The sequence below is a fragment of the Pelodiscus sinensis genome, chromosome 3 (assembly GCF_052426305.1).
Source record: "Pelodiscus sinensis isolate ZL-2025 chromosome 3, ASM5242630v1, whole genome shotgun sequence".
NCBI classification, from domain to species: Eukaryota; Metazoa; Chordata; order Testudines; family Trionychidae; genus Pelodiscus; species Pelodiscus sinensis.
In genome coordinates this window covers 10,840,826-10,859,032 of record NC_143054.1, presented here as the reverse complement: position 1 = coordinate 10,859,032, position 18,207 = coordinate 10,840,826, and the positions used below count along the sequence as shown (strand labels likewise).

At 41.3% G+C, this 18,207-nt stretch overlaps 1 protein-coding gene across 12 annotated transcripts in view; it reads right to left on the bottom strand.

Moving 5' to 3' along the window:
• Positions 1 to 18,207, bottom strand: part of PKHD1 (PKHD1 ciliary IPT domain containing fibrocystin/polyductin) — a 409,604-nt gene that overhangs the window by 114,211 nt on the left and 277,186 nt on the right. For all 12 annotated transcript variants that reach the window (XR_012902469.2, XM_075923353.2, XM_075923339.2 and 9 more), the window contains 6 exons: positions 14,408 to 14,521; positions 13,765 to 13,852; positions 9,542 to 9,696; positions 6,309 to 6,461; positions 4,752 to 5,627; positions 2,075 to 2,243 (listed from right to left, as the gene is read on the bottom strand). Coding sequence is in view for 11 of the 12 variants with exons in the window: in XM_075923353.2 (XP_075779468.2) it covers positions 2,075 to 2,243; positions 4,752 to 5,627; positions 6,309 to 6,461; positions 9,542 to 9,696; positions 13,765 to 13,852; positions 14,408 to 14,521 (1,555 nt within the window). In the remaining variant the exon portion in view is untranslated. The remainder of the gene's footprint in view (positions 1 to 2,074; positions 2,244 to 4,751; positions 5,628 to 6,308; positions 6,462 to 9,541; positions 9,697 to 13,764; positions 13,853 to 14,407; positions 14,522 to 18,207) is intronic.

Genomic DNA, 18,207 nt, shown 5'->3' with positions numbered 1-18,207 from the left:
GTGAAAAGTCCAGGTTCTTCCATGTCTAGTACCAGATAGAAACGGTATAAAGAGCAAGAAGACAGACATACCAAAAAAAAAAAGAGTTGTATCCAACATTTTTATTTCAACCCACTATAGGAATTAGGTAATTTTGAAACACTCTGATTTGAACTAGAGTTCAGGTTTTGAATTACCCACTGTCCACGAAATCTGGGGTCCATCACCTAGGTTTTGGGTTAGGCCAGGAGTCCCCAAATTACAGCCCATGGGACACATATGGCAACACACCAGCATATTTAATACTTTTAACCCCTGGTCCACTTGACTTTCAGCATATATTGCTCCTGATCAAACACTATTTTCACTGCCCTGTAGAACTGCAGTGGTAAAACACGGGGTTCCTATAACATACTTGATCAAAACAAGCATGTTTGCACATCCACCAAAAAGCACTCTCCAGGACTTGAAGTAGCAAAGACAAAATTAAACTTGCAAGAGAGACTCTTCTCCATCCTTTTTCCCGTAGGCCCATGTTACTATATGCTATAGGGGGAGGAATAGCTCTGTGGTTTGAGCATTGGCCTCCTGGTTGTGAATTCAATCCTTGTGGAGGCCATCTGCAGCAAAAATTTGTCAGGGATGGTATTTGGTCCTGCTGTGTAGGCAGGGGACAGGACTTGATGACCTTGCAAGGTCTGCTCTAGGAGATAGGCAATCTCCACTAATTTATTCCCTACCTCAGCTTCCCTTTCCACTGCCCCTTCTCCCTACTTTCCCACCATACAACCACCTCTTCCTCCCTTCTTGCTTTTCCCTAATCTCCTAGCTACTTTGTTGTGCACACTCATAAAACGACTACTCGCACTTACTAACTTTCTCTCATCCCCTGCTGTCTTGTCTAGGTTAACTGTAATGTCTTTGGGGTAGGAATAGTCTTACATCTCTAGAGTTGTGCACTGGATGCTTATGATGTGGTTGGCATCCAGGAACCCAGCCCCGCAATCAGCCACAGTGCCAACTCTGCCCACATATCTATACAAGCAAATTCATCACTGAAGCCAACAACATAATCTACCAAATCAAAGGCTCATTTAACCACACATCCAGTAATTTGATCTATGCCATCAAATACTAGCAATGCCCCACTGCAATATATATTGGACAAACTGGACCGTCCCTATGGGAAAGAATCAATGGACACAAATCAAATATACATAAAGGGAACATACAGAAAGCTGTCAGAGAACACTTCAATCTACCTAATCACTCTTTAAAAGATCTCCAGGTGGATGTCTTGTCACAAACCAATTCTACAAGCCAAATACTCAGAGAGGCATTGGAATTATAATTCATCCACAAATTCAGTTCTCACACTGATAACCTTCTCAACTGAGATGAGGGATGGCTGGGACATTATCAACCTAACATTCAATGAAGGTGCCAACAGCTCTTTGCCTATGTAGATTCTTGTATTAATACCCTTCCTATTTAATTGCTATCCTATGATCCTTATCTGTTTCTTTTAACTATCCAATCTTTAGGTGCTTATAGATTACCAGTTCTGCCTACTTGTTTTTCCCTTTGATATTTTCAGACCCCCTGCTCCTTGTTTTCCACCCCCTTTCTTTTTTTTTCCTTCCCCTCTCTCCCTTCTCCCCTATTTATTTTGGGTCTGCACATCCTAAACTCAAAACTCTGGTCATCTGAAGAAGTGGGCTATGCCCACGAAAGCTCATGATACTATCTATATGTTTTGTTAGTCTATAAAGTGCTACCAGACCATTTGTTGTTTTTAAAGTTTATATTATTTTCTATAACTGACCCACTCTTGCCCATCACAAGAGCAAGGCTGTGGTCCTGGAAGCTGAAAGTTTGGGGACCCATGGGTTAGGCCCGTCGTTAGCTTAAATTCTTGTCCCACTGCTCCTTATGAAAGAAATAATGTCTTTGAAGACAGATGTAACCAGTCAGAGGAAGTGCAGATTTTGTAGTGAGGTAGAAATAGATAAAGACATGACCACTTGTGTAACTAGTACTGCATATTCACCATAACCGGAGAAAAGGACTATTTATTAAGAACACAGAACACTACCTTGTTTGCAGCGTATGAAAGTAGAACTTATTCTGCTCATGGACAAGTGACATCCTCATCCTCTCTGCTGTGATTGGGAACATGATGCCCATGCTGTCAGGATTTGACATGATGCAGACATCTCTGTCATCGCTATAGCAACTCTTCGTGAAACCAGTAAAGGTGACTTCTGACAAAGATAAAAACACATCCCTTAGGGTGAGGCTGGGTGGCTGCTGTTCAGGGATGAAGTCTGAGCCATGCATCTTAAGGCCTTGTCTATATTAGGAATGTTGCTCTGGAGTAAGTAAACTAGTTTAAAATCAGTCTACTTATATCAGCATAACTCCTAAACATATAAATAGGTTTAAATCTTATTTACCTAAATCAACAGAACCATAGTTTAACCAAGCTTAAGAGTATCTAATGAAATGTTTGTGCTGGTGTCACTAGACCAAATTTAAATGGATTTAGTTACACTTGGGTAACTTTTCCAATATATTCCCATCCCAGACATGTCTCTGCCACAGACCTACTGTGTGAACTGAAGCTCAGTAATCCCCTTTCTGTGGAACCTACCTATTACACAGGATGTCAGAAATACCACTTAAATAATACCCTTAGGCTGTGTCTAGACTGGCAAGTTTTTCTGCAAAATCAGATGATTTTGCGGAAAAACTTGCCAGCTGTCTACACTGGCCTCTTGAATTTCCACAAGAACACTGACGATCTCATGTAAGATCATCAGTGTTCTTGCAGAAATACTGTGCTGCTCCCGTTCGGGCAAAAGCCCTCTTGCGCAAATCATTTGCACAAAAGGGCCAGTGTAGACAGCACAGTACTGTTTTGCACAAAAAAGCACCGATGGCTAAAATGGCGATCGGGGCTTTTTTGCGCAAAACCGCATCTAGATTGGCCACATACGCTTTTCCGCAAAAAATGCTTTTGCGGAAAAGCGTCCTGCCAATCTAGACGCGCTTTTCCGAAAATACTTTTAACGGAAAGCTTTTCCGTTAAAAGCATTTCTGGAAACTCATGCCAGTGTAGACGTAGCCTTAGAGTACCTTGAAGTTATAAATTGCTATTATGAATAAGAATGCAAAGTACATTTAAAAATGTATTTAACTTTTCCTTATGTGTCTTCTCTCTTCTTTTTAAATGAATTTTAATGGCCATGTAGGTGAGAGACTAAATCAGAGTCAGGATTATCACAGATAGGAAGGTAGCATCCCAACACCAATAAGCCTTTCAATTCTGACCTGAAAGGAAGCATGATCCTGTGGGTAACATGGGATTGGAAAGACCTAAGTTCAAGTCCCTCCACTATCACAGACATTTTGCATGACCTGGAGCAAGTCAATTAATCTCTGTGTCTCATTTCCCTGTTTGTAAAATTAGTAAAATAACCCCACCCTCACAGGGATTTTGCACATTAAAGACTGAAGGGTTCAAATACTATGACAATGGGGACTGCATAAGTGCCTACGCTGGACAGATTTGAAACATATCCAGCTGCTTCTGTAATGCAAATAATACAATATTATTTGGGATGTCCATTACATGTAATCCAAGAACTCAAGGAAAGAGAGGGCATAACAGGCCCCCAAACAGGATTTTACAGCCTTCCTCTAAGTGTATTAATTAATTATTATTGTTATTATTGTCCTACTTGTATTTATTAGCTTTCATTAAAAAGGACATATATATATATATATATATATATATATATATATATATATATATATATATATATATATATATATAAAATACACACACACACACATATATATGATCATGGGCTTTTATGTGTAAGAAAGACCCACTTCATCACATGAGTGGGAGTGGAAATAACAGAATCCAAGATATATATATAACAGCAAAAGAAGGACCTATCCATTGTAGGACCCCTGTTAATGAAGCTAATTAAGTGGGATGGATATGTCCCATTCATATCTTTTGATGTGAAAATACAGGTGTTAAAAGCAAGGGAAATTGGCTTTGTAGTGCATTAATTAGTTAATGTCTTTATTCAAGCCCAGGGTAACAGTGTCAAATTTAATTTATTATAGATCTCAATAGATCAGATAGATGGATCAAATTTAGAAAACATTTCACCTAGCACTGAAATGCAGATGTTTTGGGGGGAGGAATGTGGAAGATACTAAAACATGCAACACTGTACAACAGTTTGGCCACAAATTGCAGAATATCCTGGCTGCACTAAAGTCAGTAGTCAATAGTAGTTTTTCTGTTGATATCAATGGGGCCAACATTTCACTTACTGTATCCACATCAGATTGAAGTGAAGAATGGATTTTTAAAACAGGTTGAAACTCTCTGGTCCAGCAACATCTGTAGTCTGGTATGATTTTAGTTAGCCAGATGTCTACTTATCATGAGCATCAAGTTTCCTGCAATCCCATAAAGTTTGTTTATAGCAACTAGTCCTGACTCTTAGCGTTCTGTGCTGTTATTTAGCTCTAATATACCCCAAATGTCTTCTAGCTGACCAGTAAGCAGTGGAAGCATTGGTAATGCTGCTAGACAATATTGCCTTCCCATAGGTCAGCAAATTCTCTGGTTCAGCACCAGTCAGGTCCTGAGGGTGCTAGACTAAAGGGGTTCAACCTGTAGTCCAAACGTAATTACTCAAGGTGAGATTTCACTAGGACACTGGGGCTAATCCAAAAAGACCAACCTTGTAGCTTCATGATTCCTGATATTGCTGGATAATTTCTTGTTTTGTGCCATGGATTATCAGGCCACTGGCTGGGTTCTGAGCTAAATGAAGGCCACAGAATCCCGATGCGACCTCTCTGAGAGTAATACGGAGCTCGATCCCTAGAAGTTGAGTCAGCTGAAAGGGGCTTGATCCTGTCATTAATGCAGTCAAAAGTTGAGCTTGTTGCAACAATAACAGAGCTCCTAATTTCTATGTATTTTTTCTCCAAACGATGCTGTTCAGCAGATGGGCTGTACACAACTGGCAGAACACCAACAGCATTGTCTACTAGCATCATATTTTCCATCACTACACTGCTTTCCACTTGGAACATCACACCATAGTCGTAATTCTTGTAGGACAGAAAACCAGTGATTTTGGTGCAGTTTTGAAACCCGTCTCTATATAAATGTACACCATGAAGACTTGAATGGGCCACATTTTCAGCACAATATTCTCCAGCTAGGAAGCATTCTTGCCCTCTGATGTGGAAGGCTATACGCTCCGATCCTGCCACAACATTGCCAAGAAGATGAGAGCCATCTAGTCGATTCACTTTAATGCCAGCGATCCAGTTTGGAAACCCCTCTGGCTGCCTGCTCAGAATGATAAGGTTCCTGATGAGAGAATGGTTTTGGCCTTCCACGTCAATGCCAGGGCCAATCGTGTTGAATACCACGTTGTCCCACAATGAGATTCCACTGCTTGCCACTGCTTGAATGCCGCTTCCGCAGCTTTGGTGAATGCTGGAAGAGAACACTGAGGATTCATAGAATACATTACTAAAGTCAATGGCAGGGAGCTGTGATGGCCCGAAGTTCAGCATTTCAACGTTTGAGAGTTGAAGGACACCTATAACAGGGGAAATGAAGTGAGATGAAAAGGTGATTGCAGGGCAATTAACGTGTGGGACTTATTTCGTCAGTAAGAACATAAATAAAATGCCAAACAGGCATTAGTTTCTAAAACAAGAACAAGTGCTCTTAAAAATCTGAATGTTTTCTGTTTAATAATGTTTCCTATTTGCTAAGCCATTAAACGAAGAGAGCCGAAATGGCAGCACCAGAGAATTTTGTCTGAGCCACTTTTTTTGAGCAAAAAAAAAGGGAAGAGCTCCCCACCAGACCCCCAGAGTTGTTGAGGGGAAAAAAAGGGGGACATTGCCCCTTTAAAAAAAAGACAAGCCTTTTTGGCCATATCAGGCTCTTGGCGACGCCATTTTGAATTGCCGCACCGGACAGCTCCCCTGCCCTGGTGAGCACAGGGGGCTGGGGACCAAGTCTAGAGGTATGGGGATGGCTTCGCAAGCCATAGGGGTGGCTTTGCAAGCCACACTTTAAGGGGGGAGGAGTCGCAAGTGGTTCACAAGCTGAGGGTTAGCCACTCCTGTGCTAAGCACTCATTATGTGCTTACCATTGTACAACACATACAGAAAGTTAAAACCCTGCATCTAACTGCATCCTGAGCTGGACTGGACAGAGTATTTGTGATGGACCAATATGACTGGTTCTGAGTGGGAGAGTTTCAACTACCTGCAAATTCTCTTCCGCCGGTATTTCCGAAGCGTCCCACTAGAAGCCTCCCAGAGCAAGCTGTGTCCGACTTAATCTGCACGTTGCGTGTTAGAAGCCCAACCTCAGCAGCCAAAGGAACACGCCTGCCATCATCTATGCTATGGGAACGCCCTGTGGCATTTCAAAAAAAGAAAACAGAATGAATATCTAGGATGTTTCAGTAGCCAGTGCTTTGGGGATGTCTCATTTGACAACTGATTTTTGGCTTCCCCTCAGAAGCTGAACTGACTTTCAGGCTTGATTTTCCTCAGGGACTCTCTGAAAGTACCAACAAAGTGAAACAGCTGCCTGCCTGCCGCTATTTGGGATAAGAGTGTATTTTACCAAAATCCTTTTGTTCCCAATAAAGGCAAGTCCTGAGTCTGTTCACTGGGAGCACTGCATGCTAAACCAATGAATAGATTTCCACTACGTATTTTTGAACTATATCAGCTGGAGACCTTAATATTTTGCACTAGGGAACTGATCTCTTTCCTGGGGCTGTGAATTCACACAGTGATCAGCCTGGAGATGATGCTAAAAACCAAGTTACTATAAAAACCTCGCACTAAGAATGCACATATAATACAATACTCTAAGAACACAGTCCTTCTAAGGAGGAAATTCACTTGATAAAAACGGTCCACAGAAGGCTTTCCACAATGCTTAATTTCCACTTGACTCTTTAAGCATAGAATCATAGCATACTAGAACTAGAAGGGACTTCGAGAAGACATCAAGTCCAGTCCCCTGCCCTCACGGCAGGATCAGTGGTTCTCAAACTTTTTGGGCTCCGGAGCCCTTTACATACGTAAAAAATTATGTGGAGTCCCAGGGGTCCACTGATTGTATGTGTTGTACCTATCGATGTTTCCAGTTTGTCAGCCTTGTGGAGCCCCTGGAGATGTCTTGCGGAGCCCTGGGGCTCTGTGGAGCACAGCTTGAGAAACACTGATATAGATTATCCCTGAGAGATGCTTAGTTAACCTGCTCTTATAAATATCTCCAATGATGGAGATTCTACAACCTCCCTAGGCAATTTTTTTTAGTCTTCCCTCATGGGTCATGGTTGTCTAGACCTTTCATCATTTTTGTTGCTCTTCTCTGGGCTCTACAATTTCTCTACATCTTTTCTGATATGTGGTGCTCAGAACTGGACACAATATTCCAATTGAGGTCTGATCAGCGCAGAGTAGGGTGGAAGAATTACTTAATACATGTAGCTCTTTGGTCCTGTTGGGTGATATTCATCCCAGTGATGAAGGCCTGTTCAATCTCCTTGTGCAAGAAATCTTCCTTTGACTTACAGTTAGCAATTCCAGGGATGGTTTAATGGAACCATACCTGCTTACTCCTAAAAATCTCAAAGGATGAAATCCTGGCCTTACTGAAGTCAATGGCAAAACTCCCACTGACTTCTGTAGAGACAGGATTATACCTGGAGTGGCATTAAGTGTCACTTCTCCTGTAGTACAGGCAGAATCATTCTTACTTACGTCTGACACTATCCTCTTATCAATACTGAGATGCTGGTGCAATGCTCAAGAGGAAAATGGATAAAGGCTTCACTGGAAACATTCACAATTGTTCTGATCCATTTCATTTATTATTCACTTAAATGGAAGTTAGCCTGAGTAAAGACTAAGTAAAAAACCAGAGAGGACCAGATTTGCAAATACTTATTGCCAGGTATAAAATGTACTACCCAATGGTTTTATAATTAATGGACCATATCCTGAGGTCTTCATGATCCTGACTGTATATGGCATCTTCTATAAAAAATATACTATAAAATACTTTACGGAATTAATAATTAATAATTAACAAAAAAATAATTATAATTAATTAATTCATTCATTCATGTTAATATGTTATCATAAAATGACATGTAAGTCTCTCTCTATATAAAAAAAGGTTTTCCTGAGGTTTTCACTCACATCACTCTGCTCCCAACCCCAGGCCATGATCCCTGCCCGCACTTCTAAGACTTGTGGTTTTGGCTCTCACTGGCCTGTGTGGGCAGCAGCATTAGCTGCAGCCGGACTCTCCTCCCCAACAACAGGCCCGGGGCTCTCCCGGCTGATCCTCTGGGCTATCGGTGCTTCTTGCGGCTTGAGCACAGAGCCGGGCTCTGGCAACAGCCATGATCTCCACTCCCACTCCTAGTGCTGAGATGCTCTGGGCCCCACCGGCCCCACGCAGGCATCAGTGTTAGCTGTAGATGGGCTTTCTGCTTCAGCAGCAGGCCCGGGGCTCTCTGTGGGCCAACAAAGCAGGGCCAGGGTTCAGCCCTGCCCAGCTGCCAGTGGCAGAGCCAGGCCTGGTGCGCTGCATCCTGGGCCCTCCAGGCTGGCTGGAGAGGGGAGTTAGGGTTAGGCTTGGTGGGGAGGGGAAGAGCAGGGACTGGTGTGGCCTCAGCCGGGATGGGGGGAAGGGGTAGGAGGTGGAAAAGAGCCGGAGTTGGCACAGCCTGGGCCAAGCGGCTGGGGAAAAAAAGCTGGGGCTGGTGCAGCCTGAGGCCGGGGGGCTGGAGGAAAACATCCAGGGCTGGCGTGGCCTGGGCTGGAGCACCAGGGACCATGGGGAAGAGCCAGAGCTGGGGTAGCATTGGACCAGCCCACTCCGGTGGCCGGGGGGAGAGCCGGGGTTGCCTATGCCCCAGAGAAAGGGGTGTTAGCAAGCAGAGAGAGCAAGGGGGACAGCCCCATAGTAAACCATTAACAATACTTTTCTCTCTGTAGGTAGATACATATTTCTGTACAGATTTTATATCTCTGTATGTATTGTATATGCACATGTATTTTACAGACATACGAGAGCTGTTCTAAATGTTTTCAAGGTGTGAAATTCAATTTCAAATACACACACACAAGAACCTGGGATTTTCAGAAATAGTCCGCATTGGCCTAATTCTGCTGCCACTGAAGTTAACAGTAAAACTCCCCCATGCTGAACAGTTCTGAACTTTCCATCAGCTACATAATACAAACACGAAGCGGCATATGTAGAAAGAAGCGAAGATGCATGAAGAAAGGCGAGGGAGTCAGGAATGTAGGTTCTCAGGGAGATTGAAAATAGGTAAGTAAGGCAAAGCCACAGTGGAAGTCTGGGCCAGATGTCAGAGCCCCAGAAGCAGACGGTCACACCACAAGTAGTAAGTATGTGGAGAAGGATGGTGGGGAGGCAGATGCTGTATATAGCAGATTTCTTACCAATATGCCTGTGGAGAAGACGTTCCTGGAATTTAATGCTGCGACCATTTATTTCTTTAAGTGTGACTACCTCAGCTTGATGAGGATCATACGAGGAGGAACTGATGACAATATTTCCACCAGGACTCCAGTCCACTTCATCCTCGACCCAAATTCTGTAACCCCACAAAAAAATTAAGTGGCTGCCTCTATAAGCTATGAGAAAAGGTTATGTTCATGGAATCCTTGAAAAAGAAGAAAAATCTTGCCAAGGCAAAACTAGCAGAGACTATTCAATGTGCTACCTAAACTCGGATCCTTCAGTGCTTTGACATATTCATTTCTAAGAACAATAAGCAGTCCTGTGGCAGCTTACGGTATGTCTACACTACAGCACTATTTCAAATTAACTTAATTCGAAATAGTTAATTCGAATTAAGCTAATTTGAAATAACGCATCTATACACAAAAGCTATTTCGAAATAGCATTTTGCTATTTCGAAATAGCGCATCCACACTGAGTGGACCCTGAACCGAAGTTAAGGCTGGCCGGAACCAGTGCCAGCAGGGCATCAGGTTGTGACTTAGTGTGTGGCACTGCTGCCTGAGGTTAACTGAGCTCCGTGCTTAAAGGGATCGTACCCCCACCCTGGACAGACAGTTCTCAGAGTTCCCCGCTTGCTTGTCTACCTCGATGAGGGACAGCAAAGCAGTCCTATTTGGAGTGCCCTGAGTGCCCACACTCGGGACACCACAGCACTTGGCCACATGGAGCCAGAGCTGCCCCTGGGCATGCCGGTTCATCTTGTGGGGTCGTTGCTATCAGACCGGCTGCACTTGCTGCAGGCTGCCATCCGGGGGTACATTGGGGGGCTGTCAGGATCCAGGAGGCCCTGAGGGAGAGCATCCACCCCGAGGAGCCCTCAGAGCCTCCCCAGTCTTCCCCACCAGGGGCTCATGCCCCATCTCTCCCTCACGTTCTTCCACTTACCCCTCCCTAGCCCCCCTTCCTGATGTCAAATAAAAGACATGTATGTTCATAAATTGGAACTGGGTTTATTGAACGAAACGGAGGGGATGGACCTCTGGGGAGACTGGGAAAAGGAGGTGGGAAAGGGGAAGAGAGAGAGTGGGAGAGGGGAGGGGGAAACCTGGGAATACAGAGCTGGAAGGGGGAAGCAAGGGGAAGAAGGGGGAGGGGAAGCTCAGGGTTGGGGGGTCTCACTGGACCAATCTGACTTTCAAACCTGATCCTGGGTGAGCATGTGGCCTTTGGTGGCCAGCTTGGCAGCTATCCTATCATAGACGGCTGTGTTTCTCTGTCTAGGGCTGAGGTCATGGAAGTTGGGGGCATCCCCCCCCAAACCTGAATAAGGTCCATGATCTCCACCCTGGACCAGGAAGGCACCCACTTTCTCCAGCCCCTGTCAGGCTCCTGGGAGGTGGCAGATTGCTCCTGGGGAGCGGTGGAGGGCTGGCTGCCAGTGGCTTGCTGGCTCATGTTTTGGGGCCACTGGGTCAGGGGCCCCAGTGGCCACTGCTGGCTCTGGGCTGGCAGGCTTGGAGCTGGCACAGGCACTGTGGCCAGGGTCTACCCCTTTAATGTCTCCGGAGTGGGGCAGGGGGAGAGGAGAGTAAGCTTTCCTGGTTGTTCCCAGAGTGGCCACCAGGGCTCTCTGAGAAGGGCTGGAGGCTCCCGTATTTCAAATTAAGTGTCTACACAGCACTTAGTTCGAAATAGCTATTTCAAATTTGGCATTACTCCTTGTAGAATGAGGTTTACCAAATTCGAAATAAGGGCTCCACTATTTCGAATTTATTTCGAAATAGCGGTTTGCCTGTGTAGATGCTATTAAAGTTAATTCGAAATAACTGCTGTTATTTCAAATTAACTTTGAAGTGTAGACATACCCTTAGAGACTAATAAAAATATTAGGTCATGAGCTTTTGTGGGCAAATGAACTCCAATTCAGCTGTCTCCCTCTCTAATTGGGTGATAAAATTCCTTTGGAGAAAAATGACTACTTTTACATCCATTATGGAGTTCATTTACAAGTTCAACACTATAAGATGGCTTGAACAAATATATTAACTAGTTAACACACTACAAAGGCAATTCCCCTGCCTTTGATACATTTCCACATCAAATGCTATGAATGGGACACATCCAGTCTGACTTAATTAGCTTCATTAACATTGGTCCTACAATTGATAGGTAACAGCTTTTGCTGTTATACATATCCTGGATTCTGTAATTTCCACTCCTACTCATTTAATGAAGTGGGTTTTACCCACAAAAGCTCATGTTCTAATACGTTTGTTAATCTCAGAGGCTAGGGCTACACTCCAGTCCTTTGTCATAAAAAGATTTTTCCGATCGCTTTTCTGGAAAGGCTTTTCTGCCATTTGGCCCAGTCTAGATGGGGCCAAATGGCGTAAAAGCCTCTTCTTTCAGCAGAGCCCTTATCCATCATGGAAGGAGGTATACAGGGCTCCCCTAAAGAGCGCATTTGCTCTTCCACAAAAGAAAGCAGAAGAGCAAACACGTTCCTTGGACACTGTGGAGTTTTTCCAGCATACCTCCAGTATCCTGGAAAACCCCCACAGCGTAGACATAGCCTGCTCGTTGTTTTTAAAGTTACAGGCTAACACTCCTATCCCTCTGAGACATTTCCAAGAAGTTTAATATGAGGAATACAATAAGTCAGAATTGAAAAAAATGGTCTTTATGAGTCATCATTTCATTTAGTAAACTGCTGAAATAGTGATCTCGGCTTTCATTTTCTCTCATCTTAACTAATTAAGTAATTCCTCCTTTTAGTTGCAGCTCTTTCTCTGACTCATTTGAGGACTCATGATTGGAAGTTCAACTTAAAACCCTCTGCCCTAATTTAAAGTTCTCATATTGACTTGCTCATCTTCTAACCTTCTAACCTTATTTCTGCCTAATCAGGTTCTTATTATAACTGCTCACAGAATTTATGTGCAAATGTTATTTTTGACAAAAATGTTTCTAATCAATATGGAAATGTCTTCTGGGGTTTTACCTACCTTAGGTATTGCTAAGGCCCCCATCACCAGAGTATATGATAGCCTCGTACTCTTTAATTTAACAGCCCTGTGAGGTAGAGAAGTGCTATGATCTACATTTAACAAGCAGGGAACTAAAGCACAGAAAGGTTAAGTGATTTGCCCAAGGTAGCCAGACAGTCTGAGACACAGCAGGAACTCGAACCCAAAATCCTAGTGCTCTAACTATTGGGTCATCCTTCCTACTCTTTTTTTCCCCCCATCAAAAAATAACAAATCTAAACATTCTTCTCTGAAAACCAAAACAATGTTAGGTTTTCATATGAATCTTTTTTGGAATATGATTGCAAATAAAAAAAGCAGAAACTGATTTTTTTAAATGTTTTTGACATCTGAAAAAAAAATCAAAGTAAATTTAAATAAAAAAAAATTTGTTTGCTTTTATAGAAGTTATTTCACAGAGAGGAAAAACAAAACAAGTATTTTCTGACCAGCTTTAGTTCTTTTACCATTACCATTATTAAGGTAACTGAGACCACTTGTCTAGTCCATTCTCTATAGTCCTAAATAAGATTTTCTTCTTCATGGTGTTTTCACAGGAGTAATAAATCCTGAATCCTTACCACTACTATCAGGAACTGCTTCTCTTCATCCAAAGGACCTCCATCAAATCTTGTCTGAAAACCCATGTTATCCTTGATCTCTCTAGCATCATCTTTCATAAATGACCTTTTATGATACACTCTATCAGCCTTTATTAACCTATCTTACAGTAAAGAATGGCAAATATAAAGAAAATGTATGCAAGTGTGTGGTTACAACATTGGATTGCAACTTGGTAGATTTGAGTTCAATTTCTGGCTCTTCCGCAATTTCACTGTGTGACCTTGAACAAGTCATTTCATCTCTCCACGCCTCTGCTTTCCCGTTCTAAAAAGAGGATGATTCTAATACTTTTTTCTCCAAACCCATGATTTATCCTCGGTCACCTGTCAAAGATGACCATGAAATCACCTGACAAGAGATTGATGGGATACATAGGTCAGGAGCTGAGCTAAAGTGAGGGGGAATGCATGTAGGGTTTATTATTTTATATTGAACTATGTATTCCTAAGTAAAGAGCAGCAGAGTTGTAGACCTTCATGCAAAGTGTCTATGAGTGAACATAAAAAACCAAACTAATTACCTGGAGATACCTCTGGGCAAAACCTCACCTTTCATTACCAGGTGCAATGTCACTTCCAAGATGTGTCCAGGATTTCCTAGGATAAGCACTATGAATCTGCACCTTCCCATAAACCCCTGGAAGAAAGGGATAAAGCCAAAAGCTAAGGAGCGACCAAGACTTCAGTTGAATCCAGAGCACTAATGGCTTCACGCAGAGAAAAAAAATTGTCCTAAGTGTTCCAAAGAGTTTTAAAGATTTCAATATGTTTTGCACCTAGAACATTCATTTGAATGTCAAAGTGAATGCTGACTGTAATCAGGACTAGAAGTAGGTAATTAGTAAAATAATAAGGTTGAGCATTACAAAGACAAGTAGATGATTTAATCACTGAATTCCCATGAAATTGGAGTTGTGTAGCAAAACACCTAACTGGCTTTGAAAATCTTACCCCTGATCAATAAGTAAATAATACATTTTTAAAAAAGATATATAGTAGAACTGAATGAACACCAACATTTCTGTCCTGTGGAAAATTCTCGTATTTAAACATTTGTTTTTGCCCCAGATCAGGATGAAAATTTGAAATTTCTTTTGAAAGTGGATTGTAGTGCAGTACCAGGTTCAATTTCTGTAGACTGGCTATTCCACAATGTGCTCTTTCCATGAAAATGACAAAATATTTTTCATACCGATAGTTCCAGGGCGAACACTAATTCCATCCAAACGATCACAATATACTCCCTCAGATGCTCGAAGAAGGATCAATAGCTTCACTCCTGTTTCTAGGGGATGTTGCAAAGTGCCTGCAATAAAGAAAAGGAGAGAGGCTTTCAGTGGCCACTGTGATGAGGAAAGAAAGAGAAAAGTATATATTAGGAAAACATTATACCGGAGGTCAGACTGGAATGATGTCAGTGGTCCCTTCAGGCTATAGAATCTATGAAGGAGATTGAGCTTAGTAATATATGACTCAGTTTAGCAAACCATTTATATGCATGTATTGTTCATCATAGGATATCTCACAGACAGAAGGTGGTTTTAAGGAACTCCAAAACATGCTGAAGAAGAATGTCTGAGAGATCTTCTCAGAGGGCCTTCCTGCTCAAGAACAAAGGAAGCCAGAATACTATCTGGAAGTGAACTGATAGATAAGTAAGAGGCATAGGGCGCAGGGTTTTGGTCTATCTTCTATGAGGGTAGCAGTTTGTCTCCTCCTCAACAGAAGGGAGGACTGATTTTTAGGGATGCAGTAGCTAGAGTAGTCAAGAGGCCATTAAGCTAATAACTAAAGTGGGAGGGAGAAGGAAGATATAAGTACACAGCACAAAATCAAAATTTTGAAAACAAAATTAATCAAGGAATGAAAGGTCATAAAGAGAAGAAATTCTGGAATTGCCTACACACCAGTGGTAGAAGTCTGGGTAACCAACAAGGGGAATTGGAATATCCAGTTAGCATTATCGAAACCTCTATGCCAAATGAGTCATTGATAACTTGGAAGAAAATCAAATTGAATGTTTATGACTCAATGTCCAAACAGATAAAGCACAGGATGGATTACTAGTGCACCAACTCATACTAGGGAACAAGACAACCAGCTCCTTACATATCTATCTATAATTGCAGGAAAAAAGCTGTGAGAGCATGGAGGTCTTCAATTTGAATGACATATGCTTGAAGTCTCATTCTGTCAGGAATACAACATCCATATAATTTCTAAATATTATAAAAGATAATTTCCGAACTCAAACAGGGCATTCAACTTGGGGAAATTCTATATTAGACCTCATCTGGACAGATAAAGAAGGAGTGATCACAAAATTAAAAATTAATGGTATCTTTCGTGGATGGAATAATGACTAGATCATGTTTATAATGTGCAAACAGAATAAACTCCAGACCGATGATAATTAGACTTAGTGCTTTTAATGGCCAATTTTATACAGCTGAAAAAAATTAGGAGTCAAAGCAGCTTGGAGGAAGAATTTTAATCAGAAAAATGTGAATGATAATTGGGAATAGTTTAAGGATACTTTATTATATTCACAAAATATCTATAATTCCACAAATGAGAAAGGAGGCCATGCTGGTTAAAAATGACTTTGCTAAGAGGGGACATGAAGGCACCTATAAACATTTTTTAAAAATAGTCTGAAACAAATGAAAGAAAGGAGAATTTGAACACAATGAATATAAATCAGATGCTAAAAATTGGAGAAAATGGATAGGGAAAGCAAAGGAACAGAAGGAAACATTTTTAGTCTGCAGTCAAAGATAATAAGTAGGAGTTTTAGCATATTAGGAACAAAATTAATCATGACAATGGTTGTCCATTACAAGATGCACATGGTAGCATTAACAATAACTCAGAAAAGTCAGAAGTGTTCAGTAAGTATTTATGATGTTTATTTTGAAATAAAATGCAAATAAATTTAGTCATACGATATGATTGCACTCTTTTTGTTCCACTGGTATCTTCGGAAGAAGTTAAGTAGAAGCTACAAAAGTTTGATAACTGAAATCAGAAGGTCTAGGCAACTTACAGCCAAGAGTTTTAAAAAAGCTGGCTGAGGAGCTCACTGAACCATTAATGTTGTTTTTCAATAACTCTCAGACCTCTGGGGAAGTTTAAGAAGACTGGGAAATAGCTAATGTTGTAAACAGGCTAAATGGGATGACCCAGGTAATTATAGGCCTGTCAGTCTGATGTCAATCCCATGCAAGATAATGGAGCGTCTGTTACAAGATTCAATTAATAAAATAATAAAAAAAGGCAAGTAACATAATTAATGCCAATAAACATGGGTTTATATCAAATAGATCCTGTCAAAAAAACTTGCTGTCTTTTTAATGTGATCACACGATTGGCTGATAAAGGTAATAGTGTGGATGTAATAGACTTGAGATGGCACAGCATTTTGATTAAAATACTAGAAAGATGCAAAATTAATATGGTACACATTAAATGGATTAAACACTGGCTAAATGATAGGTCTCAAGATGTAATGTAAATGGGAAATCTTCACAAACAAGGTGTGTTTCTACTGGGGTCCTGAAGAAACTAGGTCTTAGCCCTATGCTATTTAATATTTTTATAAATGATTTAAAAAAATAAAATCATCGCTGACAGAGTTTGTAGATGACACAAAAACGGAGGGAATGGTATATAATGAAGAGGATCGCTGACACAGCTATCTGTATTGCTTGGTATGCTGGGAATGAACAAACAACATGCATTTTAATATAGCTAAGTGTAAATGTATTCATCTAGGACCAAATGATATAGATCATCGTGGGAGGCCTCTATACTTGGAAGCAATGACTCTGGGGAAAATTTGAAGGTAGCAGTGGATAATTTGAGGGTAGTGGTGGGTAATCAGATGACCATGAACTCCCTGTGCTATACTGTGGCCAAAACAGCTAATATGATCCTGGGATGCACCAGGGTAAGCTCAGTTAGGAGTAAAGAGGTTATTTCACCTCTGTATGTGGCTCTGGTGCAACTGTTGCTGGACCACTATGTCCTAAGTTGGTGTCCATAATTCAAAAAGCATATTGATAAATTGGAGCAGGTACACAGAACAGCCACAAGAATGGCTAAAGGATTAGAATAATATGCAGTATAGTGACTTATATCCTCGAGTCTATCTATTTACCTTAACAAAGAGAAGGTTAAGGGGTGACTTGATTACAGTCTATAAGTATCTACACAGCAAGCCATTATTTTGAAATAATGTCGAGCTGGAGGACTTTTTACTTTAACTTCTGTAACCCTCATTTCATGAGGAGTAAGGGAAGTGGAAGGAAGAGTCCTCTTCCTCTGACTTCCTGTTATGTAGAAAGCGCCAAAACCGAGTTAAGCTATTTCGACTTCAGCTACGCAATTGACATAGCTGAAGTTACGTAATCTTATTTCAACATCTGCCCTGCAATGTAGCCACACCCCGCGAGTAATTAACCATTGGAACAGCTTACCAAAGGTTGTGGTAGATTCGCCATCACTGGCAATTTTAAAATCACAATTGGATTTTTTTAAAAATATGTGATAAAAAAAATTATTCTGGGGAAGATCTATGGTCTTTGTTATACAAGAGATCGAACTAGTTGACCACAGTCAGCCCTTTTGGCCTTTCAATCTGTGAAGTTTAAAGAATGTGCTTATGTTCAAACAATTAGGCATGTGCTTAACTTTAACTTTACACTGATTTCTCTGTCATTAAGAATCTGCTGAAGTGCTTTGCTGAATGTGAGCTATAAAACAGGTCCATGGGCCATGCAACCACATTTAAAGTTAGTGTTCTTTGAAAACAAACAGCCTCTATATAGTAAAACTAGACCACTCAAGTTTGATAATACATGAAGCCCGCATATGATATATTGAAACCTTATTAAAAATACAGAGAATACTTATCAGCCCTCTATATCCTGTGGTTGCAATGAGATTCTACATCAAAGTCTGAATGTGTGAGCTAACAGAAAATTTCTGGCT